This window comes from Leopardus geoffroyi, chromosome X (genome assembly GCF_018350155.1).
Source record: "Leopardus geoffroyi isolate Oge1 chromosome X, O.geoffroyi_Oge1_pat1.0, whole genome shotgun sequence".
NCBI classification, from domain to species: domain Eukaryota; kingdom Metazoa; phylum Chordata; class Mammalia; order Carnivora; family Felidae; genus Leopardus; species Leopardus geoffroyi.
The window spans coordinates 102,295,952-102,315,310 of record NC_059343.1 but is presented as its reverse complement, the minus strand read 5'-3'; the positions used below and the strand labels follow the sequence as shown (position 1 = coordinate 102,315,310).

The window sequence follows — 19,359 nt, the reverse complement described above, 5'->3', positions numbered from 1 at the left end:
TGATTGATTTTTTTTCTCTTTCTGTTTCAATTTTCCTCCCTCTGGTAGTTTGGAAGGTATATCCTATGTTAGTGGTTATCCTAGATATTTTAATATGCATATTTAACAGAATTAAGTCTTCAGTTAATAGAAATCCAATACTGATACACAGCATTCTAGGGGACAATTCCACAAAGGCTACAGTTTTTGCATTCATTCTTCCATTATTTTATTTATTTTGTCTTGTTTTGCTTTACCTTACAATGACCTAAAATTAACCTATCACTCCATGCATCAGACTGTCAACATTGAAACTACCTAATCCCTAGCCCTCACCACAGACCTCGGTCCCTGCCTAGTCCATTGGTACCCAGGAGCCGGTGGCATCCCCAGTGAACAGTACTCTCAGCTGCTGAGACAATACCAGATACTGATAGCAAAGAACAGGCAAGCCAACAACAAAGATGCAAAAGATATGATAGCTTTGCAATCTTATGGCACAAACAGCCAACTAGCTCTGAGGAATCCCTAAAGGAGTCATCATAACATGGAAAATTAGTTCTGCAGACTCTGGGAGAAGGGAAAATCAAGGCTCCAAAGGGCATCACTGCAGTCAGGTCATATCATATTTGTGGCATACTGAATGGTACACATACTGCACACAGTTCAGCGTTTGGAAGGAGAAATCACTGCGATAAAGTGGCAAGGTAAACCACGATACAGCAGAATGTTGTCAGTGGCTCTCAACAGGGGGTTATTTTGTACCGCAGGAGACATTTTGCAATGTCTGGAGATATTGTTTTAACAACTGGTGTGTGGGGAGTGGGGGTGGGGGGGGGAGGGAGGGAGGTTCTACTGACATCTAGCAGGTCGAGGCCGGGGAGGATGTTGCTAAATAATCTACAATGCACAGGATCCTCCCTATCCTGTGCAAAGAGTTACCTGGACTCACATGTGGATAGTGCCCACTGCTATAGATTATAGAGTGAAGTATACATAAGCAGCAGGATAGTGTGCCTTGTATCACCGAAGCCATCCTGTAATAATGATTTTACATTTTTTTAAGGGAGGATGACGGTACAACAAAGATTCACTATGCCTTTCTGTGCACTTTAAAAATATTCCATAATAATGAAAAATGAAAAGATCAACGGGCACTCATATCTCTGAACCTCCTTGAAAGGGCAAAGGGTTTTTATGAACAGATGTCCTTGAAACAGAACGGTGTATGTTTTCTAATGAGTGGCTTTAGGATTTCGAAATCAGACAGGACATTAGGAGACTAGATATAGCTGATGAAAAACAATCATGAACAACGTAGTATTTTCCCAGAACTTCTGAATACAGCCTATCCCCTGAACAGCCTTTCAACACAAATAAACATGGTCTATTTGGCGAAACTTGCCAAATTTAGAAGATACTAGTTTAAAGTTCGTACCTTAATATATGTGTGGTAGGATTTCTTCCTTTGGTTGTCTATATTTTCTAAAATTTCTGCCAAACACGTATCATTACAACCTTTTTATTTTGAAAAGTTGCACAAATGGAACAATCCCTGCCTGTCCTTCACACAGACTCCTAAAATGTTAACATTTTACATTTGCTTAATCATCCTACAGTTTTCTTCTGAAACATCTTAGCGTAAGTTGCAAGGTAATGCCCCATTATCTCTAAATACTCCACGGAGTATTTTCTTAAACAAGGACTTCCACGTTAAGCATAGTACAAGTATTAAAATCATGCAATTTACATTGATATAATATTATTACTTAGTCTATAGATATTCAAATTTTGTCAATTGTCCCAATAATGCCCTTTTTAGCAAAACAAAAATGTTCTTTTTCTGGCTGGGGATCAGTTGTCCTGTCTGTTGTTTCTATTAATACGGAGGAGTTTCTCAATATGTCTCTTTGTCTTTAGTGACTTTGACGATTTTGAAGAGTGCAAGCAAGCCAGTGATTTTGTAGACTGTCCCTCAAGATGGGTTTGTTTGATGCTCCCTCATGACTAAATTCAGGGTATGCGAATTTTGGCGTGATGAACGCTACAAAATTGGTTAGTGTTTTTCTTAGCACCTTATCAGGAGGCACATGATGCCCATTTCTGGGCGTGCTGATTTTCGTCATAGTTAGGACGGAGTCCGCCATGTTTTCCCACAGTAAAGTTTTTATTTCGCCTTTGAAATAGTATTTAGTCGGGAGATACTTTTGAGACGGTGTAATGTAAACAAGTTGTTTCTTATGGTACTTGCGCCCCCTAGTCTTGTGTAAGGTTAGAGTGACAGAAGCCGATTACAGAGGGTGTCAGCAAGGGTTTCCAAGGGTCAATTTCTCTCTTCCTCGCTAGCTTGTCTTCTTTGTATTAGCATAATGCCTAGCACATAGTAAATGGCTGCTTCTTCTCTGATTAATTTCTTTTTTCTCAGCAGTTGGTAGGGTGTATTGTAGCTGATCTGCTTATGCTCGTCTTTCCCACAGACTGTGAGCTCGCTGAGGGTAGGCACAGTGGCTTATTGCTTCTCTACCCCCAGTGCCTAGCACATATTAGGTGCTTGAAAAATACCTGCTTGAATTAGTGGCCTGGAGTAGGTATCACGGAAGAAGAGAAGCTGAGTCGGCCCGAGGATGGCACTTTTTCCTGTTCTAAAGGGATGCCAGGGCAACAGGGCAAGGGTTGTAGGGGGCGCGGTCGGCGTAGTCACTCTGCAAAGGGACCCACGGGTCTCAGCCACCCGGTTGGAGGCAGGGCCTCGGGTTTCCGCGGGTGGGGAGGAAAGTGGGGCGGGAAATCGAAAACCGAACTCGCAGCTCCCGGCATTCCCCGTGGGCGGTGCTCCCCTTTGACCCCTCGCTCGCGTGCTACACATCCGGGCCTCTGCTACTAGTGAGGGGAAGATGGCGGCCGCAACTGTGGTGGTTCCCGTAGAGTGGATAAAGAACTGGGAGAAATCAGGGAGAGGCGAATTGTGAGTGTCCGGGCTGGAGGCGGGCGCACGGCCGGGCCGGGCCCGGGCGTCAGTCGTGCTCTCCCAAGTGGGGAGAGGTTGGGGGGGGAAGATGTGCCCCCTCCCCCATCCGTGCGGCGGGTGTGGAGGGTTGGCTAGGAGTTTCGAACTCGGGGAGGAGAGGTGCTGGTCACCGCCGCCGACCTCCTACCTTCCCTGGCCTCCCCGAAATCCCCGTTGCCCGCTGTAGTCTGTCCTCCTTTAGTCTCTTACCAGAACTCCCGTTTCGCCCCTGCGGGTCCCCGCGCTCCAGCTCCGTCTCTTTTTGTCCCCCTCTTCGCTTGAGCTCACTTGGCTCCTTTCTTTTTTACGGGGCCGCGCCGGGGGGGTTCGGACTTTTTGTCTCTCTGTCCCATTTCTTCACTCTGCACCCGTTCGACTCCGCAGTTTGGAGCCCGGCGCCTCCCGAAGTCCGAGGAGGGCGAACCGTCCCGACTCCTTCCCCTCCTCTCCGCCCGCCGCCGCGATGCCCGGGGCGTCGCGAAGAGCCCCGCTTGGCACCTCTCGTCCTCCTGGGGAGCGGTCTTTCGGATCGTCCCGGCCTCGCGCGGCGCGGCTGGCCGTGGGAGAAGTGTAGCTGGGATTACCGCTTTCCCCGAAGACCTACCGGCATTTCTTTGCTCCGTCTTTTCACTTTAGAGCTATTTCGGGTCTGATTCAACTTTCGTCATTAAATGTTTCCTAAGCCCCATTTTGTCCTGGGACTGCAACTAATTTTGGCAACTCTCCAAGGTTCTCGAGTACCTGGAATAACGCGTTTCCTTTAGTCATAAAACTTGTTTTTTTTTTTCCCCCCCCGGTAATACAGAAAACAGTAATTTGCCATACCCGCGGTTTCCTCGCCCAAAATTTCAGTTTGCGCTCTCTCGGAAAAAAAAAAAAAAAAAAAAAAAAGAAATCGTTTAAGCAGCAAAATAAACCCCAGATTCAAAAACAAGTAACTTATTTCTAATTTCTTTCTCTGAATCGCGTTATTAGCTAAAGCTCAACATTGTATGAGATTAACTCTCTTTGGCCATTTTTGCGGTCTTCCCCTCCCCTCCCTCCCCCCCCTCCCCCCGTTAGTTAGTTTACGGTTGCTCGTGTTGCTCGTGCATAAGATAACGAATCTTTGGAACTTCGTTACTTCGAACGAAATCGGGGAACGCGTTCCCCGATCTTGAGCGTGTAATATTGCCAGCCTGTATGGCCTCCCCACCTCACCCCCTGCTCGGCGCGCACTCGCAGTGCTTTATGAAGTCTTAGCAGTGTGAGCTCTAGAATTGTATTTCCTGGGTAAGCGGCGGTCTTAGCCACTTAACTAGCTGAGTGACCTTGGGTAAGTTCCTTAACCACTTTGACCGTTTCCCCTTGAGTAAATTGGGATTAATAAGTACTCTACTCAAAGGATTGTTGTGAAGACTAAATAATGCCTCTAAAGCACTTGGCTTATAGTAAGTGCTCAAGTGATAGCTATTAAAAGTAATATTATTCCAATCTTTAGATATTTAAACTTCTCTGGACAGCTCTTGCTCTTAAAGTCTGTACCACTCAGGTTAGCAGTTAATTGGTCTTTGACTTTCTCCTGTGTACTCTTGTACTCTAACGAATTGAGAGACCCTTGAAGAGGGAACTATGTTTCATATTTATTTTGGTTCAACCCTCCCGCGCCAGCCCCCGCCCCGTGCCGGCCTCCCTACCCCTCTCCCCCTTTCCCCCTTTCCCCCTCACCTTCCTGGCGTTTGCTTAGAGTGCTTATTGGTTTATAAAGTGAAAAGTCTATTTGATAAACATTCATTTGTAACTGTTAGGAACATGTTCCAGATTCTTGTACGTGCTGTTTAACAAATAGCTATTAAGTCCCTTGTGTGTAGGGAAGGCAGGATGGGAATTTACCTAACCAAACCATTATTTTCATCTGTATTAGATTAGGATAATCTCCCCAAACTGATAAATCAGTTCACTATTTTGTTTAGTTATTTAGAGTCTGTCATCTTTATAGATTGCTCAGCTTCCTCCTTCCAGCTGTTTTTGACAGTTTTATTTCACCTTAGAATGAGTGGTATTAGGGATAGAAGGTGAAATTCTGCTTGGCTTCTTACTGGCAGTGGTTGGAGAAAAACAGTGATGTAGGAGATTGAAATACCTTGTCAAAATGACATTTTGTTTTCACTTTATGTATATTTGCATGATCCATGCTCCCTGTATTGTTCCTGAAGAGCTTTTTCAAAACTGTTGTTAGGGCTTATTTGTATGTAGTTATTCCGTGCTTTGAGGAGTGTAGTTTGAAGTATAGTAAATTCAAATCAGTATAGTCAGTTTTATAATTGTATTCTGTTGTATGAAGAGTGTAAAGTTGTTAGTTGTGTGGCAAAATGAAATGTTTTAAGTAGGCAAATACATCACCATCCAGTACTTGGGCTTCATTTATCTGACCTCTTTCCCTTCTTTGAAAACTTTGTTGTGTACAGTCTGACTTTGGAGTGTTTGTACCTAGCATTTTCATCTTATTAGAATGAATGGTGTTGTAAATATATTACCCCAAATCCTTTCCTTTGTCTGAAAACAGAGCCTCTTAAATATAAACCAGCAACTGGTACTGTTAAAAATGAAGGTAGTGTGCCAACAAATTATTAGTGAATCCTTTTAGAGATTTGGCCTTTAGAATATGACCAATATTTAAGATAATGTCTTGGGTGGGTTTTTAGTTTTTTTATGAGGCAAATTAGCAGATGAGCTTTAACTTGACTGAAAACTACCTTTTTAAGAAAAATGCATCGTGTATTTCATGAGGTGGTTCATTTCTTGTCTCTCACTTCCTACCAATGTATTTTGGGAGTTGTAGTCAACTTCAGGAACATAGTGCTAAAGCAATACATGAGAGTATGGGGCATTTAGTAACTTGCAGAGAGGGCAGTTTCTTAATTGTGCCTCATGGAAAGCCACTGTATTAAGATGGAGAGTGTTGGCTTTGAAGAATAAGCTTTGTTAGGTAATCATGGGAAAGAAAAACTATTTTGCTTGTCTGAATGGTCCATCACACACCTAGCTAACCTATTGTTTCGAGAGATACTGATGTTTTTGATGATAAATTATAGAACTCTTAGGACTACCAAAACATAATTGTTGTCTTTCTTAGTAACACTTAGAGCTATTCTTACAAGTTTCACATCTAAATGTAAACTTTTGAATTCTGCCACACGTGAAAGATACACGTTTAATCACTTTAATTTTGAAATTAGTTTCTTGACAACTTTATGTTAGCATAGGACTTGCGTGATTATGCTAACAAACTTGGATGTACTGGTAGATCCAGTGGTGAATTCTGGTTTTAGTAGAAATCATTAACACAGTGAACTCAGCATTCTTTTGTGTCACAAGCAACCTTACTGGAGGATTTATGTTCCAGGGTCTTAATCTGAAGATGTTAGCCTTATGTCCATACTTGGTCTAGTTTAGAAATATTTTTATTTGTTGAATATTATCTGTTTGTTTGAAGATCTTCATTATTTTTCTTTTTAAAAATTTATATATTAGAATTTTTGTTAGATATTACCTTATTAATCATTGGTAATTATAATAAACTTTTAAAATTTAATTGCCAGGTGTTGTGATTGCCATTCTTATTCTTCTGCTACTAAATGATTTTATACCTTCCCAGAACTTCTCTGAGTGCATGTGGATGTTCATTAAATGTCTGACCTGAATTTTTTGGAGGGGTGTGTGTGTGGGGGGGGCGGTTATGGCAAATAATCATTCTAAGAGATTTGTCTTGGTAGTTGGGTCTTTTTTTTTTCTTCAAAAGATGCTCTAAATTCAGCTGAAGTTTTATCTGAAACCCTTTCTTCGTATTTTAGTTTTCATTGGCGTTTATTTTCTCATTTTGATCTGTATTCACAAGTTAAGAATAAGTCTTGGTCCATTTTCCTGGTAAGAGAAATGCATTTTTCAAAAAAATGTTGTAGCAAACATCAGGAGATTTTTCTAGGCTATTGCTTTCTTTGTTAGAAAAATTATTCTCCAGCGCTTAAATATTAAGGTAGAGAGAGTGCTATTTAATGTACTTGTGTGCAGGAACCTTTGTTCTTTTTTAAACATTTCCTGTTCCCTTTCCTCCTCATAAGTGAATATTTTCATTTTCATAAATGCATGATTCAAGATAAAACTGCATGCCCAGTATTCATTTTTGTGGGTTATATTTCTATTCTGGTAATGGTAGTAGAGGTAGTACTTTGCTTCACCAAATTGAGCCTTTTTTGTTGTTTTGCTTTTAAGAATTAATTGAAGCACAGATCAACATCAGTGTGAAGCCACCTTTGAGATGTTGACCATAACATCTCAAGTAGCTCAGGCTTGTGCTCTTTCCTTTTTTATTGAAAAGCGGGATCAAGTGAGGTGGAAAGCTAAATACTCAAGTATTCACAAAATACTTGAGTCCTTGGAAGAACCTAAGACATTCAGTTTAAGTTTCTTTGACAGAAAGTAGATTCTGTCTTTGTTCTCAAGGACCTGAGACAGCATCTCCACAATAGTACCAAGTTGTTTTAAAAGTGGAAAAAACTGGTGAACTCAAGTATTTGGAGGTTTTTAGGGAAATCAAATAATCATTTGGACTGAGGAAGAATATTTGATTATTATTTTTTAATGTTTATTTTTGAGAGAGACAGTGTGAGTGGGGGAGGGGCAGAGAGAGAGAGCAACAGACAGACAGACAGACAGACAGACAGACAGACAGACAGCATCTGAAGCAGGCTCCAGGCTCTGAAATGTCAGCACACGGCCTGATGCGGTAGGGCTCGAACCCAGGAACCATCAGGTCATGACCTGAGCCGAAATTGGATGTTTAACCGGCTGAGCCACCCAGGGGTCCCTAATATTTGATTATTTTTAAAGCCACATTAGAGGCACCTGGGTGGCTCAGTTGGCTACGCGTCTGGCTTCGGCTCAGGTCACGATCTCATGGTTGGTGGGTTTGAGTCCCGCGTCAGGATCTGTGCTGACAGCTCAGAGCCTGGAGCCTCCTTCAGATTCTGTGTCTCCTTTCTCTTTGCCCCTTCTCACTTTGCACTCTGTCTCTCTCAAAAATAAATATTTTCAACGTTTATTTATTTTTGGGACAGAGAGAGACAGAGCATGAATGGGGGAGGGGCAGAGAGAGAGGGAGACACAGAATCGGAAACCGGCTCCAGGCTCTGAGCCATCAGCCCAGAGCCCGACGCGGGGCTCGAACTCACGGACCGCGAGATCGTGACCTGGCTGAAGTCGGACGCTTAACCGACTGCGCCACCCAGGCGCCCCTCAAAAATAAATATTAAAAAAAATGCACATTAAGTGGGTAACTGTTAGAGGTAGTTTTGTTTTTTTCTCCCTTTATAATTTAGGGAGTTCTCCCCTTACAATTTATAATATAAAAACTGATTAACAGGTGTGGTAAGACATGCAGCATTTAGAAACAGAATTGTGTCTTTCAGGATATGTACTTGATGATCTTCTATTCGTGAATTACTTAGGGAGAAGAATATGGACAAATCTTCTGATTGGGGGAACATTCTTAGCAACTGGTTTAGTTTCCTCCTACAACTAAGGAAGAACTGTTTTATACTAGGGAAATAAAAGTATCTTATGCAAATGAATTGCCTTACCCTAATAAACCATTAGTGATTCCTTACACAATTTGGGTAAATCTTTGAGATGCCAGTTAATACTTCACGATGACATTGTCACCTGAATCCTAATGAATATGTGGCCTTGTGACTGGCAAGATGGAATTATATTTCAATTACGGTATTTCTTAAAATTGTCTAACATTGGCTGTACCATTGGATTAAGTGGGATGAAGTGGGAACACTGACATTCCCCCCTTCCCACTGGAAGGATTATTGTGAAAGATATATGCATTAAGCTTAGTAAAACAAATGGAAAATGAAGCTATTGAAAATGTGAATAAGCAAATACATTCACCATAAGAAGGAATATTTGGGGGCACCTGGGTGACTCAGTCGGTTAAGCATCCAACTTCGGCTCAGGTTATGATCTCAGGGCTCATGAGTTGGAGTCTGCATCGGGCTCTGTGCCAACATCTCAGAGCCTGGACCTTGCTTCAGATTCTGGGTCACCCTCTCTCTCTCTCTCTCTGCCCCTCCCCTGCTCATGCTCTGTCTCTCTCAAATATGATAAACATTAAAAAAATTAAGAAAAAAGGAATATTCGATCTTGCTTTTTAGTAGCCTGGGTACAAAGGGAAAGAGGAGTTACTTGGTTCCATTACATTCTTCTGTCAAAAGCCAGTTTCCTACTACTACTTTCTAAAGGGAATTGAACCTTTGGGGACAGTTAGAATCACAAGGAACTGTTTTAATACTTTATAGCAAATATTGAAGTGATCTGGTTTGTTTTTACATGTTTATTTTGAGGGGGGGGGGAGAGAGAAAGAGAGGGAGGGGCAGAGAGAGAGAAGAGAGGGAGAGAGAATCCCAAGCAGGCTCTACACTGTTAGCACAGAGCCTGACACACACAGCTCAATGCAGGGCTTGATCTCATGCGCTGGGGGATGGTGACCTGAACCAAAATCAAGAGGTGAACATGCAACCGACTGAGCCACCCAGCTGCCCTAGTATTGAAGCGATCTTGATACACTTTCTTATATATTTATTCTTAACATAAAAGCTACATGGTAGACATTTTTAGGTTACATTTCTCAATGCTTGTCTGAAGCAGATATTTCTGTGTTGCGTATTGGAAGGAAGATTGATTTTGCTTTATATTTCAGATAAGCTTGTGGTAGGTTTAACATTTTGAGAAGTTAAAAGCTTAACCACTGTTCTCAACACATTGGAAGGCCTGTTTAGTTTTCCAGGGAAGTAGTTGAAAGTACTTGCGGTAAAACTTAAATGAGTTTATTTTACCATTTATAATGTGCTCTCTGCAAATTTTTCTTTGTTTTCATTTTTTTAAAATAGGAGTTGGTTAAAAACTAATAACTAAATGAGATTTTCAAACTATGCAGATTTCATCTCATAATTATCCTCCATTGGCAAGGCCTTTTTATTCTTTGATTTTGAAGATGGTTTTGTGACCTACAACTGAATTGTTGTTAGGAAAAGTTTATTGACTTCAAACTACTTTACTCTGCTCATCACGATGATGGAGTATTGAAATAATAAAAAGACACAGAATGGTGAGCTGCACCAGCATAGATAATCTGCAAAGTAGATGATCACCCACTCTGTGGGTGATTGTGATGTGACATATTTCACTTTAGGTGTGATATATAGGCATATTTTCTAAGTCTTAAAAATTATTTGTTTTATTGATTATGGCAAAAGTATTGCTGGACCTAAAAGTAAAAAACATGTGCATTCGTGGGTTTTCTTTTTTGTTAGAGCCTTGTGCAACTTGTAGTAAGATTTCTTTTTCTAAATTGTGCAATTAAAAAAATATTGAAAAGTGCATAAAACTTAAATGTAGAGCTTAAAGAATCAGTGTAAGATGCACACCCATGTAACTCTCACCTAGGTCAAGACAACATAACTGCCCTTCCAGATTGCACACTTTTTACCTTTCCATGGTAACCATTTTCCTGACATTTATGATTTTCTCTTCCTTGTCTTTAGTTTTTTTTTTTTTTAATGTTTATTTTTGAGAGAGAGAGAGAGAGTACAAGTGGGAGAGGGTCAGGGAGAGATGGAGACACAGAATTCGAAGCAGGCTCCAGGCTCTTGAGTTGTCAGCACAGAATGTGAGGCTTGAACTCCTGAACCACGAGATCTTGACCTGAGCCAAAGTCGGACGCTTAACTGACTGAGCCACCCAGGCGCCCCTTATTTACAGTTTTACTACCCAGTGAGCTTAAGTTTGTTCTTGAAAAATTTTTAAAGTTTATTAAATTTTGAAAGAGAGAGTGAGAGAGAGCGCACACACAGTCAGGGGAGGGGCAGAGAGGAGAGACACAATCCCAAGCAGGCTCCACACACGCCATCAGCACAGAGCCCAGTGCAGGGCTGGAACTCATGAACTGTGAGATCATGACCTGAGGTGAGATCGAGAGTTGGTGAGATCAAGAATGGCAACTGAGCCGGGGCGCCTGGGTGGCGCAGTCGGTTAAGCGTCCGACTTCAGCCAGGTCACGATCTCGCGGTCCGGGAGTTCGAGCCCCGCGTCGGGCTCTGGGCTGATGGCTCAGAGCCTGGAGCCTGTTTCTGATTCTGTGTCTCCCTCTCTCTGCCCCTCCCCCGTTCATGCTCCGTCTCTCTCTGTCCCAAAAATAAATAAACGTTGAAGAATGGCAACTGAGCCATTCAGGTGCCCCTGTGCCTTGAATTACTTATAAATGGAATCATAGAGGGTGTGTTTTCTTGTATCTGGCTGCTTTTGCTCAACCTTATGCCTTTAGTATGCATTCATGTTTTTGTATTTGTTATTCTTTGATTTTCATAGTTACAAGATTGCATAACTCTACCACAGTTTCTCTTGTGCACTGATAAACAGTTTTGCTGTTTTGAATTTTCAGCTATTACCAACAGTGCCAATGGAAACATTGTTATATAGGTATCTTGGTGTACACAAGCATGTATTTTTGTGGGATGTATACTGAAGTGTAGAATCACTGGGTTCTAGATTGTGACAAACTGCAGCTCTGCTATAAACTGTGAATCTGTTTCAAAATATACTCCCAACAGCAGGTGTATGAGAGTTCACATTGCTTCACATCCTGGCTAACATTTAATATTGTCAGACTTAAAATTTTTTGTCAATATGATATGTATGTGTATGTAGTTTATTGGTGCTTGTATTTTCATGGGCATCTTTTTATATATTGGCCATTTGGATTTTTGATTTCTTGTGAAAGGCCTCTCTATATTCCGCCCCCCCCCCCATTTTTCTATTGGGTTGTTTGTATTTCTTTCATTGATTTGTAAGAGTTTATATAGTATGTATTTGTGCCCTTTGTGGGTTATACTGTATGTGTGGCAGATATCTTTTGTTACTCTGGCTTGTATTTCCATTCTTAAAATGGTACTTTTTTATGAACAGAAGTTACTTATTTTAATGTCAAATTTATTGATCATTTGCTTTATGATTAAGTAGTTTTTTGTGTTTAAGCACTCTTTCCTCATTCCAAGGCAAATGAACTTATCCTATGATTTTCTAGAAACCTACTATTTTGCTTTTCATTTTTAAAAGTTTTTTATTTAGTTTTGAGAGAGAGAGAGCAGGGGAGGGGAAGAGAGAGAGGGAGACACAGAATCTAAAGCAGGCTCCAAGCTTTGAGCTGTCACAGCCTGACGAGGGGCTTGAACCCAAGAACTGTGAGATCATAACCTGAGCTGAAGTCAGATGCTTAACTGACTGAGCCACCCAGGTGCCCCTTTTGCTTTTCATTTTTAAGCCTTACCTAACTGGAGTTGATTTTTATGTGTGCTGTAAAGTAAGGTTTGCATTATATTGTTGTGGATGATATGTATGAAGGAAATCCAGCCTCACACAGATAAGTAGTTGGCAGAAGGAGGAGAATTTTAATAGTCTTTCAGGTAATTGTAAATATTCTTCTTTGATATCATGTCAAAATTTGTCAAGTGGTAGTTTCTTAATGATTTGTTGTAATGCCAAATCTAAAACTGCATCAGTGGACTTTTTGTACTTTGTTAAATTAAAGTGCATTTGTCTCTCTTTTACTTGGAATCTTTTACCCATGCATTATTTTGCAGCATCATGCATTGATCAATTGGAAAATACTGGTTCACTGAATGATGCAGCCCTTCCAAATACTAACACAATACATTGTATTAAATAAGAAAACATGTTCTTTAGTATCATCACTGAGATAATCAGGAAAGATTTATGAATTGGGAACTAGTCAAGTCTGTGGTGGCAGCTCTAAGTTTTCAGAATTCAAATTTTTATTTGAAACCTTACATTTTATCATTGGCAACAACAAATTCTCTCAGTTGTTTTCCTTGAAGTGACTGGCTCAGTTGGTTTATTTTTGAGAAAATGCCTGCCAAAGACCCAAGTCTGAATAACCATGGTTTGAGTTGTTCTTTCAAGTAAAGATGGCGTTCTATGAGAAATCAGCTCACAATTTAAATAATTGCTTAAGTGATTTTCCTGGAGGCAACCGTAGTATTTTGGTGTGTGTCAGAAATGCTCTGTGTGTACTTTCCATTTTTCACATAGAATATTAAAATACATGTTCTTAAAAAAAGACTTGCTCTTAGGCTCAGGATTTCATTAATATGTTTTACTGCTTCATCAAGCACATTTTTTTATTGTAGATAAAAACACATAACAAGAATAGCCTTAACACATTTTTAAGTAACAGTACCGTATTGTTAAGGATAAGCACAATGTTGTACAACATATCTCTGGATCTTTTTCGTCTTGTGTAACTGAAGTTTTATACCCATTGAATAGCAACTCCCCATTTGTCTTTCCCTGTAGTCCTTGGCAAACACTGAAATTATATTTTTTGCTTCTGTGAGTTTGATTCCCTTAGATACATCTCATATAAGTGGAATTGTGCAATATTTATGCTTCTGTGACTGACTTATTTCACTTTGCATACTGTCCTTAAGGCTCATGTATGTTGCAATATATGACAGGAATTCCTTCTTACAGCTGAATAATATTCATTTGTATGCATATGCCACATTTTCTTTATATGTTCATCTGTTGATGTACACGTAGGTTATTTCTACTTTTTGGCTATTGTGAATAATGCTGCAGTGAACATGGGAGTGCAATACCTCTTTTTTTTTTTTTTTTTTTTTTTTTTTTAAGTAGGCTCCACGCTCAACTTGGGGCTTGAACTCAGGACTCTAAGATCAAGAGTTGCACACTCTACCCCATGAGCCAGCCAGGTGCCCTCAGAAATACCTTTTTGAAATCCTGATTTCAGTTCTTGTGAATAAATACCCAGAAGTGGGGTGGCTGGATTATAATTCTATTTTTAATTTTTTGAGGAACTTCCATACTATTTCTCATAGTGGCTGTACCATTTTACATTCCCAGCAACAACGCACAAGGGTTCTAGTTTTTCTACATCCTCCCTAATACTTATTTTATTTTTTACATTTATTTATTTTTGAGAAACAGACAAAGCGTGAGCGGGAGAGGGGCAGAGAGAGAAGGAGACACAGAATCCGAAGCAGGTTCCAGGCTCTGAGCAGGCGGTCAGCACGGAGCCTGATGTGGGGCTCGAACCCGTGAACTGTGAGATCATGACCTGAGCCGAAGTCGGACGCTCAACCGACTGAACCACCCAGGCACCTTATGTTTTATTTTTTTTTAAGAATTAATTTTTTTTGCAGCAATTTTAGATTTACAGAAAAAATGAGAGGAAGGTACAGAAATTTCCCATTTACCCCTTGTCCCCACATGCATAGCTATCTGCCTTATTTTCAACATTCTCCACCGGAGTGGTACCTTTGTTACAATTGATGCATCTATATCAACACATCACAATCACCCAAAGTTCATAGTTTACCTTTGGCTTCACTCTTGGTGTTGTACATTCTAAGGGTTTGTATAAATGTATAATGACATGTGTCCTCCATTAGGGTATCAGGGTATTTCTACTGCCCTAAATATCCTCTGTGTCTGCCTGTTCATCTCTGGCTGTCCGCAACCCCTGGCAGCCACTGATCTTTTTGTTTGGTTCTTTTTAAATATTTTGTATCCTTTTGTTGAAGATCTCATTTTATTCATGCATCATTTTCCTGAACTCATTGAGCATCTTTATGATAGTTATTTTAAATTCTTCATCAGGTAACTCATACACCTCTAATTCTTCAGGGTCAGTTTTTGGAGACTTATTTTGTTCCTTTTATTGGGCCATTTTCCCTGTTTCTTTACATCCTTTTAATTTTGTGCTTGTATGGCTGTATTTGAAAAAACACTCTTTTCTTCCAGTGTTTATGGATTGGCATAGTACAGGGAAAGGCCTTAACCAATCATCCTGGCTATTGGATCATCTGGGGGCTTCTCACACCTTCTCTGTGGATATGTCTTTTGGACTTATGTGTATAGATTCCATATTAAAGGTATTTTCCAGTTTTTTCCAGAAGCTTGTACTCATTTGCTTGGACTCCTTTGGTGTCCATCTGTTGTCCTGTGCAGTGGCAGCATACCATCCAGCTCTTTTTTGTTTTTAGTGGCCCCCAGGCGGCTAGAGTATGTTGGGTACTGTCAGTGCCCTAGGTCAGGCTAAACAGAAGTCCTTCAGGCAGTCCACCCAAAAAGTGGAACGTTGGGCACATGCTTCAGTCTTCTCTTTGTCCCCTGAGGGAGAGGTTGCTGAGCTGTATTGGTTTCTGTTTGCTGTACTGTGGATTCTCTGGATCTGCAGCTCACCACCCAACTGTTTTTTGTTGTCAGCAGGTCTCGGGCACCTAGAGTACGCCAGGTCCTTCTGTGCTTCTGATGTTACGGAAAGAAACTAGTCTCTCTGGCAGCAGCCCCCACCCCAAGTCAGAATGTTAGATGTAAAGTCCAGTCTTCTCTTTCCCTCCCCAGGGAGAATTCGGGAGCTGGGAGTTTTTTTTTTCCAGTTGTGTGGTGCTGTGCCAGGAGGAGAGACAATGGTGAAAGGGTGACATGAATTTTATTGCTGGCTTTGATGCAGTTGTTTTAGTGCTCACCTGGAGCCTCTTAAGTGGTTTCTGAATTTCTCATAAAGGGACTTGGCATGTATATTGTTGTTGAGTTGGTGTTTCTATAATTTTTATCCTCTCTGGGAGGAAGGAAGGCCTGGGGCTTCCTGTTCTGCCATCTTGCTGATGCCACTCCAATTAAGTACCTTTTTAAGTGAAATGAAACCAGCTCTTGTTTTGTGAATGGTCATGAAAAATAAAATGAAACAGTTTAGTGACATCTTACATGGGACTGGCTTTATGCTTTCCTTTGATCTCTTGATCACGAAGAATCAGTGAGGCAATTTGATGCAAGTGCCTTTGATACGTGCTAAGGTGCCAGCAGTCTTTCCTTCCTTTTATTTTGAACCGTTAGTGCAAATGTTAATACCGCAAAGAGGGGAAATGATGTCTTAGTATTATTATGAATATGGTTTTGACCTTGCAGAACTCTAGTAAGTGTCTTGGGGATTAGGGATTCGTGAACCACACTGTGAGAGCTGCTGTGTTACCAAATTATAACTGTTCCCTTCTATCCCTATTTTTGAATCTTTTTAAAAAACTAGTGTGGGGCACCTGGGTGGCTCTGTTGTTTAATTGTCTGATTCTTGATTTCAGCTCAGGTTGTGATCTCACCATTTGTGGGATTGAGCCCCGTGTCGTCAGGCTCCTCCTTGTTCACAACTTGGAGCCTGCTTGGGATTCTCTCTCTCTCCCCTCTCTTTCTCCCCCCACCCCCGCCATGAATAAATACAGTTTAAAAAAACCTAGTGAATGAATGTTGAATTTTGCCAAGTGTCTTTTATGCATCTGTTAACTCATGATTTTTAAAAGTCAGTTTGATGTGGTGAATTAATTTGAACCAACTTTGTGTATTTGGGATAATAAACTCACATTACTTTTGAGGGATTTCAATATTATTTTTCCATTTATCTAGATATTTAATACTGCACATGTTTAAATATCACAGGACCCTATTATTAACTATCAGTTAATATTCATTTAGAATTACCCATGTACCTGCCACTTTTTCCTCATTTCTTGTTGTAACTCTAAAGTTCTCTCTAATAATTTTATCCTGCCTAAGAAATGTCCTTAAGTATTTATTTTAGTGCGTGAACTCAGTTATTGTTTGTCTGAACTTCAGTCATTATTTTGTCTTTTCTTGGAACTATGTTTTTTGAGTATAGAATTTTTAGGTGAGCAGGTACTTTGTTTCAGCACTTTGGATGTATCTTTCCACTATCTCTTGTATTCATTGCTCTTGTTGAGAAGTCCTGAAGATAGTCCCCTCCCCCCCCCCCCCCCCCAGTTCTTAAATGATTTTGTCTTTTATTTTCTCTAGCTTTACTATGGTATGCCCAGTTGTGGATTTCACTTAGGTTCTAGAAAACTGAATTCTTGGCTATTATTTCTTCAAATACTGCTTTTGCCCTTGTTCTCTCTTTCTGGAATTCCAATTAAGCTTATCCCTTTTCACTGTATTCTATGTATCTATCCTTCTTTGCAACATTTAAATTAATCTAATGAAGAGGTTTTTAAAATACAAGTATTTTTTCAATTTTCAGGTTTTTTTGTTTTTAAACTTTATTATTGGAAACAACAAATCTCAAACAGATGAGAAAGTAGAATACCAATGAAATCGTCAATCAGATTCAGTAGTTCTCAACTGCTGGCCGGTCTTGTTTCATCTAAAACCCCACCCATTTTCCCATTCTACTGAAGTAAATACCGTTACATCTGTGAATATTTCAGCATTATCTTTTAAAGATAACTTTTTATAGAATTTATAAGATTTTTATAAAATATTCCAATTGACTCAGAAATGTTAATTTAAAAAAATTCTTGTTTGAGATAGGGTCCAAACACTGTGATTGATACATCTCTTAAGCCTTTTTTTACCTTGAGGATTCCCTAGCATCTTTAATTTTTCCTTGCAGTGTATTTATTGAAGGGACTGGGGCATTGTCTGTAGAGTTTTCCACAGTCTGAATTTAGGTTCGTGGCTTTTTTTTTTTTTAAAGACAACTTCATAGGTGGCTTGGTGTATTCTTTGAAAATCAGGATCAGGATACACATAATGTTTGATTGTCTCTTGTGACGTAAACAGTTCTTGATAGATGCTGACTTAGATCCTTCAATTTATTAGGAATCTTAAAATGGTTATGTTCTTCTGTCATTCCTTCTTTATTAGTTGAAATACTTCAGTACAGAGACATTTCTTATCAACTACAGGTTCATATGTGAAAAACAGAGTAAGTGCTTGATTTTTATTCTTTTATTTACCACTTTTCAAAAATAATGAATTGATTCACTAGCATCCTCCAGTTCTGACCAATTAGGGTTTTTAGGTTTGTTTTATTCTCATTATGAACTAATGGATCTAAACATATCTTATACGTTTCCAAATATTTTTAGTTGATATAATATACTCTATAAGGATCATCTATGTTAGGATTGGAAATTAATACATATTATTTCTGTTTTATTCTAGTTTGCATTTATGCCGGATCCTCAGTGAAAATAAAAGCCATGATAGTTCAACTTACAGAGGTAAGACTTTTAAAAGTATCATAGCTATTATTTTTGGTCTGGTCAACATTAATAGATGTCCTGTTTTCTGTTAAATTGTTATGAATTAAAAACAAAAGGTTTGAGATATAGTTCATATTATATAAAGCTTTTATGTGAATATATTACAGTTAGGATTAAAACTATAGTTATGGTAAGACTATATATCTCTGTATGGATGTTATTTGATCTGCATAATCGTCATATGTTGGCTTTTATAATTGCGACATGATTAGCTAAATATCAGCAGTTGGTAGCTGTATTAAAAATTACAGAGGCTAGTTATCAGTCATAAACAGAAGAGAAAAGCTAGCCTGGAAAAACTATTCTGATCTTGTTTGCACTAGGAAATTTCCAGAAACTGAGGTTGTGTTTTTACTAAAGCTGGTTATGTTTAGGTGGTATCTAGGGATCTTATTAAAGACAGTTGTCATGGAAAACATTAAAAGCAAAGGAGTTGTTTACTGCATATCACAAGTATGATTTATTAAGTAAAATGTAATTAAACAGGATGTAAATTTTAAAGGATTTTACAATTTATTTTAACATTTATTAATTTAAAATCAGGCATTGGATTTAGAAAAGGAGAGGCAAAAACAAAAGCAGTTATGTCTAGTAAGTTTAAAACATTTTCATATGTAGCTTTCACTGAGGGTAGAACCTGTAACATTTTTTCAGTCTGGAAAAAATAATTTATAATCAATTTATTTTAAATAAAGAATGATTGAATGAAGTTAATTATAGTTATATAAATTATGTCTGTGAAAAGACAAAAGCCATGTTTATAGATTTATTTTTGTTTTATCAAAAATTAAATATCTTAATATGAGAGTGTATATTTTTTAAAGAACGCTTGTATTTTGCTAGTGGAAAGCATTTTTTTAAACAAATGAATTAGCCATTGCTTTTCCTGTCATTTGGGTAAGACCTATTTTAACACTTAACATTCCTAGCCCACATCCCCACTTATTTTCCAATTTATCCTGCTTATAAAGTTGCATGATCATTTATAAAGATTTCTGAGGTTGCTATAATGCCTTTTCTTTTGAATAAATTAGTTGACTGCCAGAAATGTAAGAAAGTAAAAAAAAAAAAATTCCTTTCTAAAAGCACTTGGGTACTTAACTTTTTTTCTTCCTTATGTTTTTTTTAGGTTTGTTTATTTATTTTGAGAGAGACAGAGAGAGAGAGAGAGAG

General features: G+C 39.2%; 1 protein-coding gene across 15 annotated transcripts in view; it reads left to right on the top strand.

Moving 5' to 3' along the window:
- The first annotated feature begins 2,789 nt into the window (after positions 1 to 2,789).
- Positions 2,790 to 19,359, top strand: part of THOC2 (THO complex 2) — a 113,821-nt gene continuing 97,251 nt past the window's right edge. For 14 of the 15 annotated variants that reach the window (XM_045472126.1, XM_045472122.1, XM_045472136.1 and 11 more), the window contains exons 1-2: positions 2,818 to 2,944; positions 18,086 to 18,144. In XM_045472126.1, coding sequence (XP_045328082.1) covers positions 2,874 to 2,944; positions 18,086 to 18,144 — 130 coding nt within the window. In that variant the 5' untranslated portion in view covers positions 2,818 to 2,873. Of the gene's footprint in view, positions 2,945 to 18,085; positions 18,145 to 19,359 lie in introns of all 15 variants that reach the window. The other variant, XM_045472121.1, reaches the window with a different exon arrangement.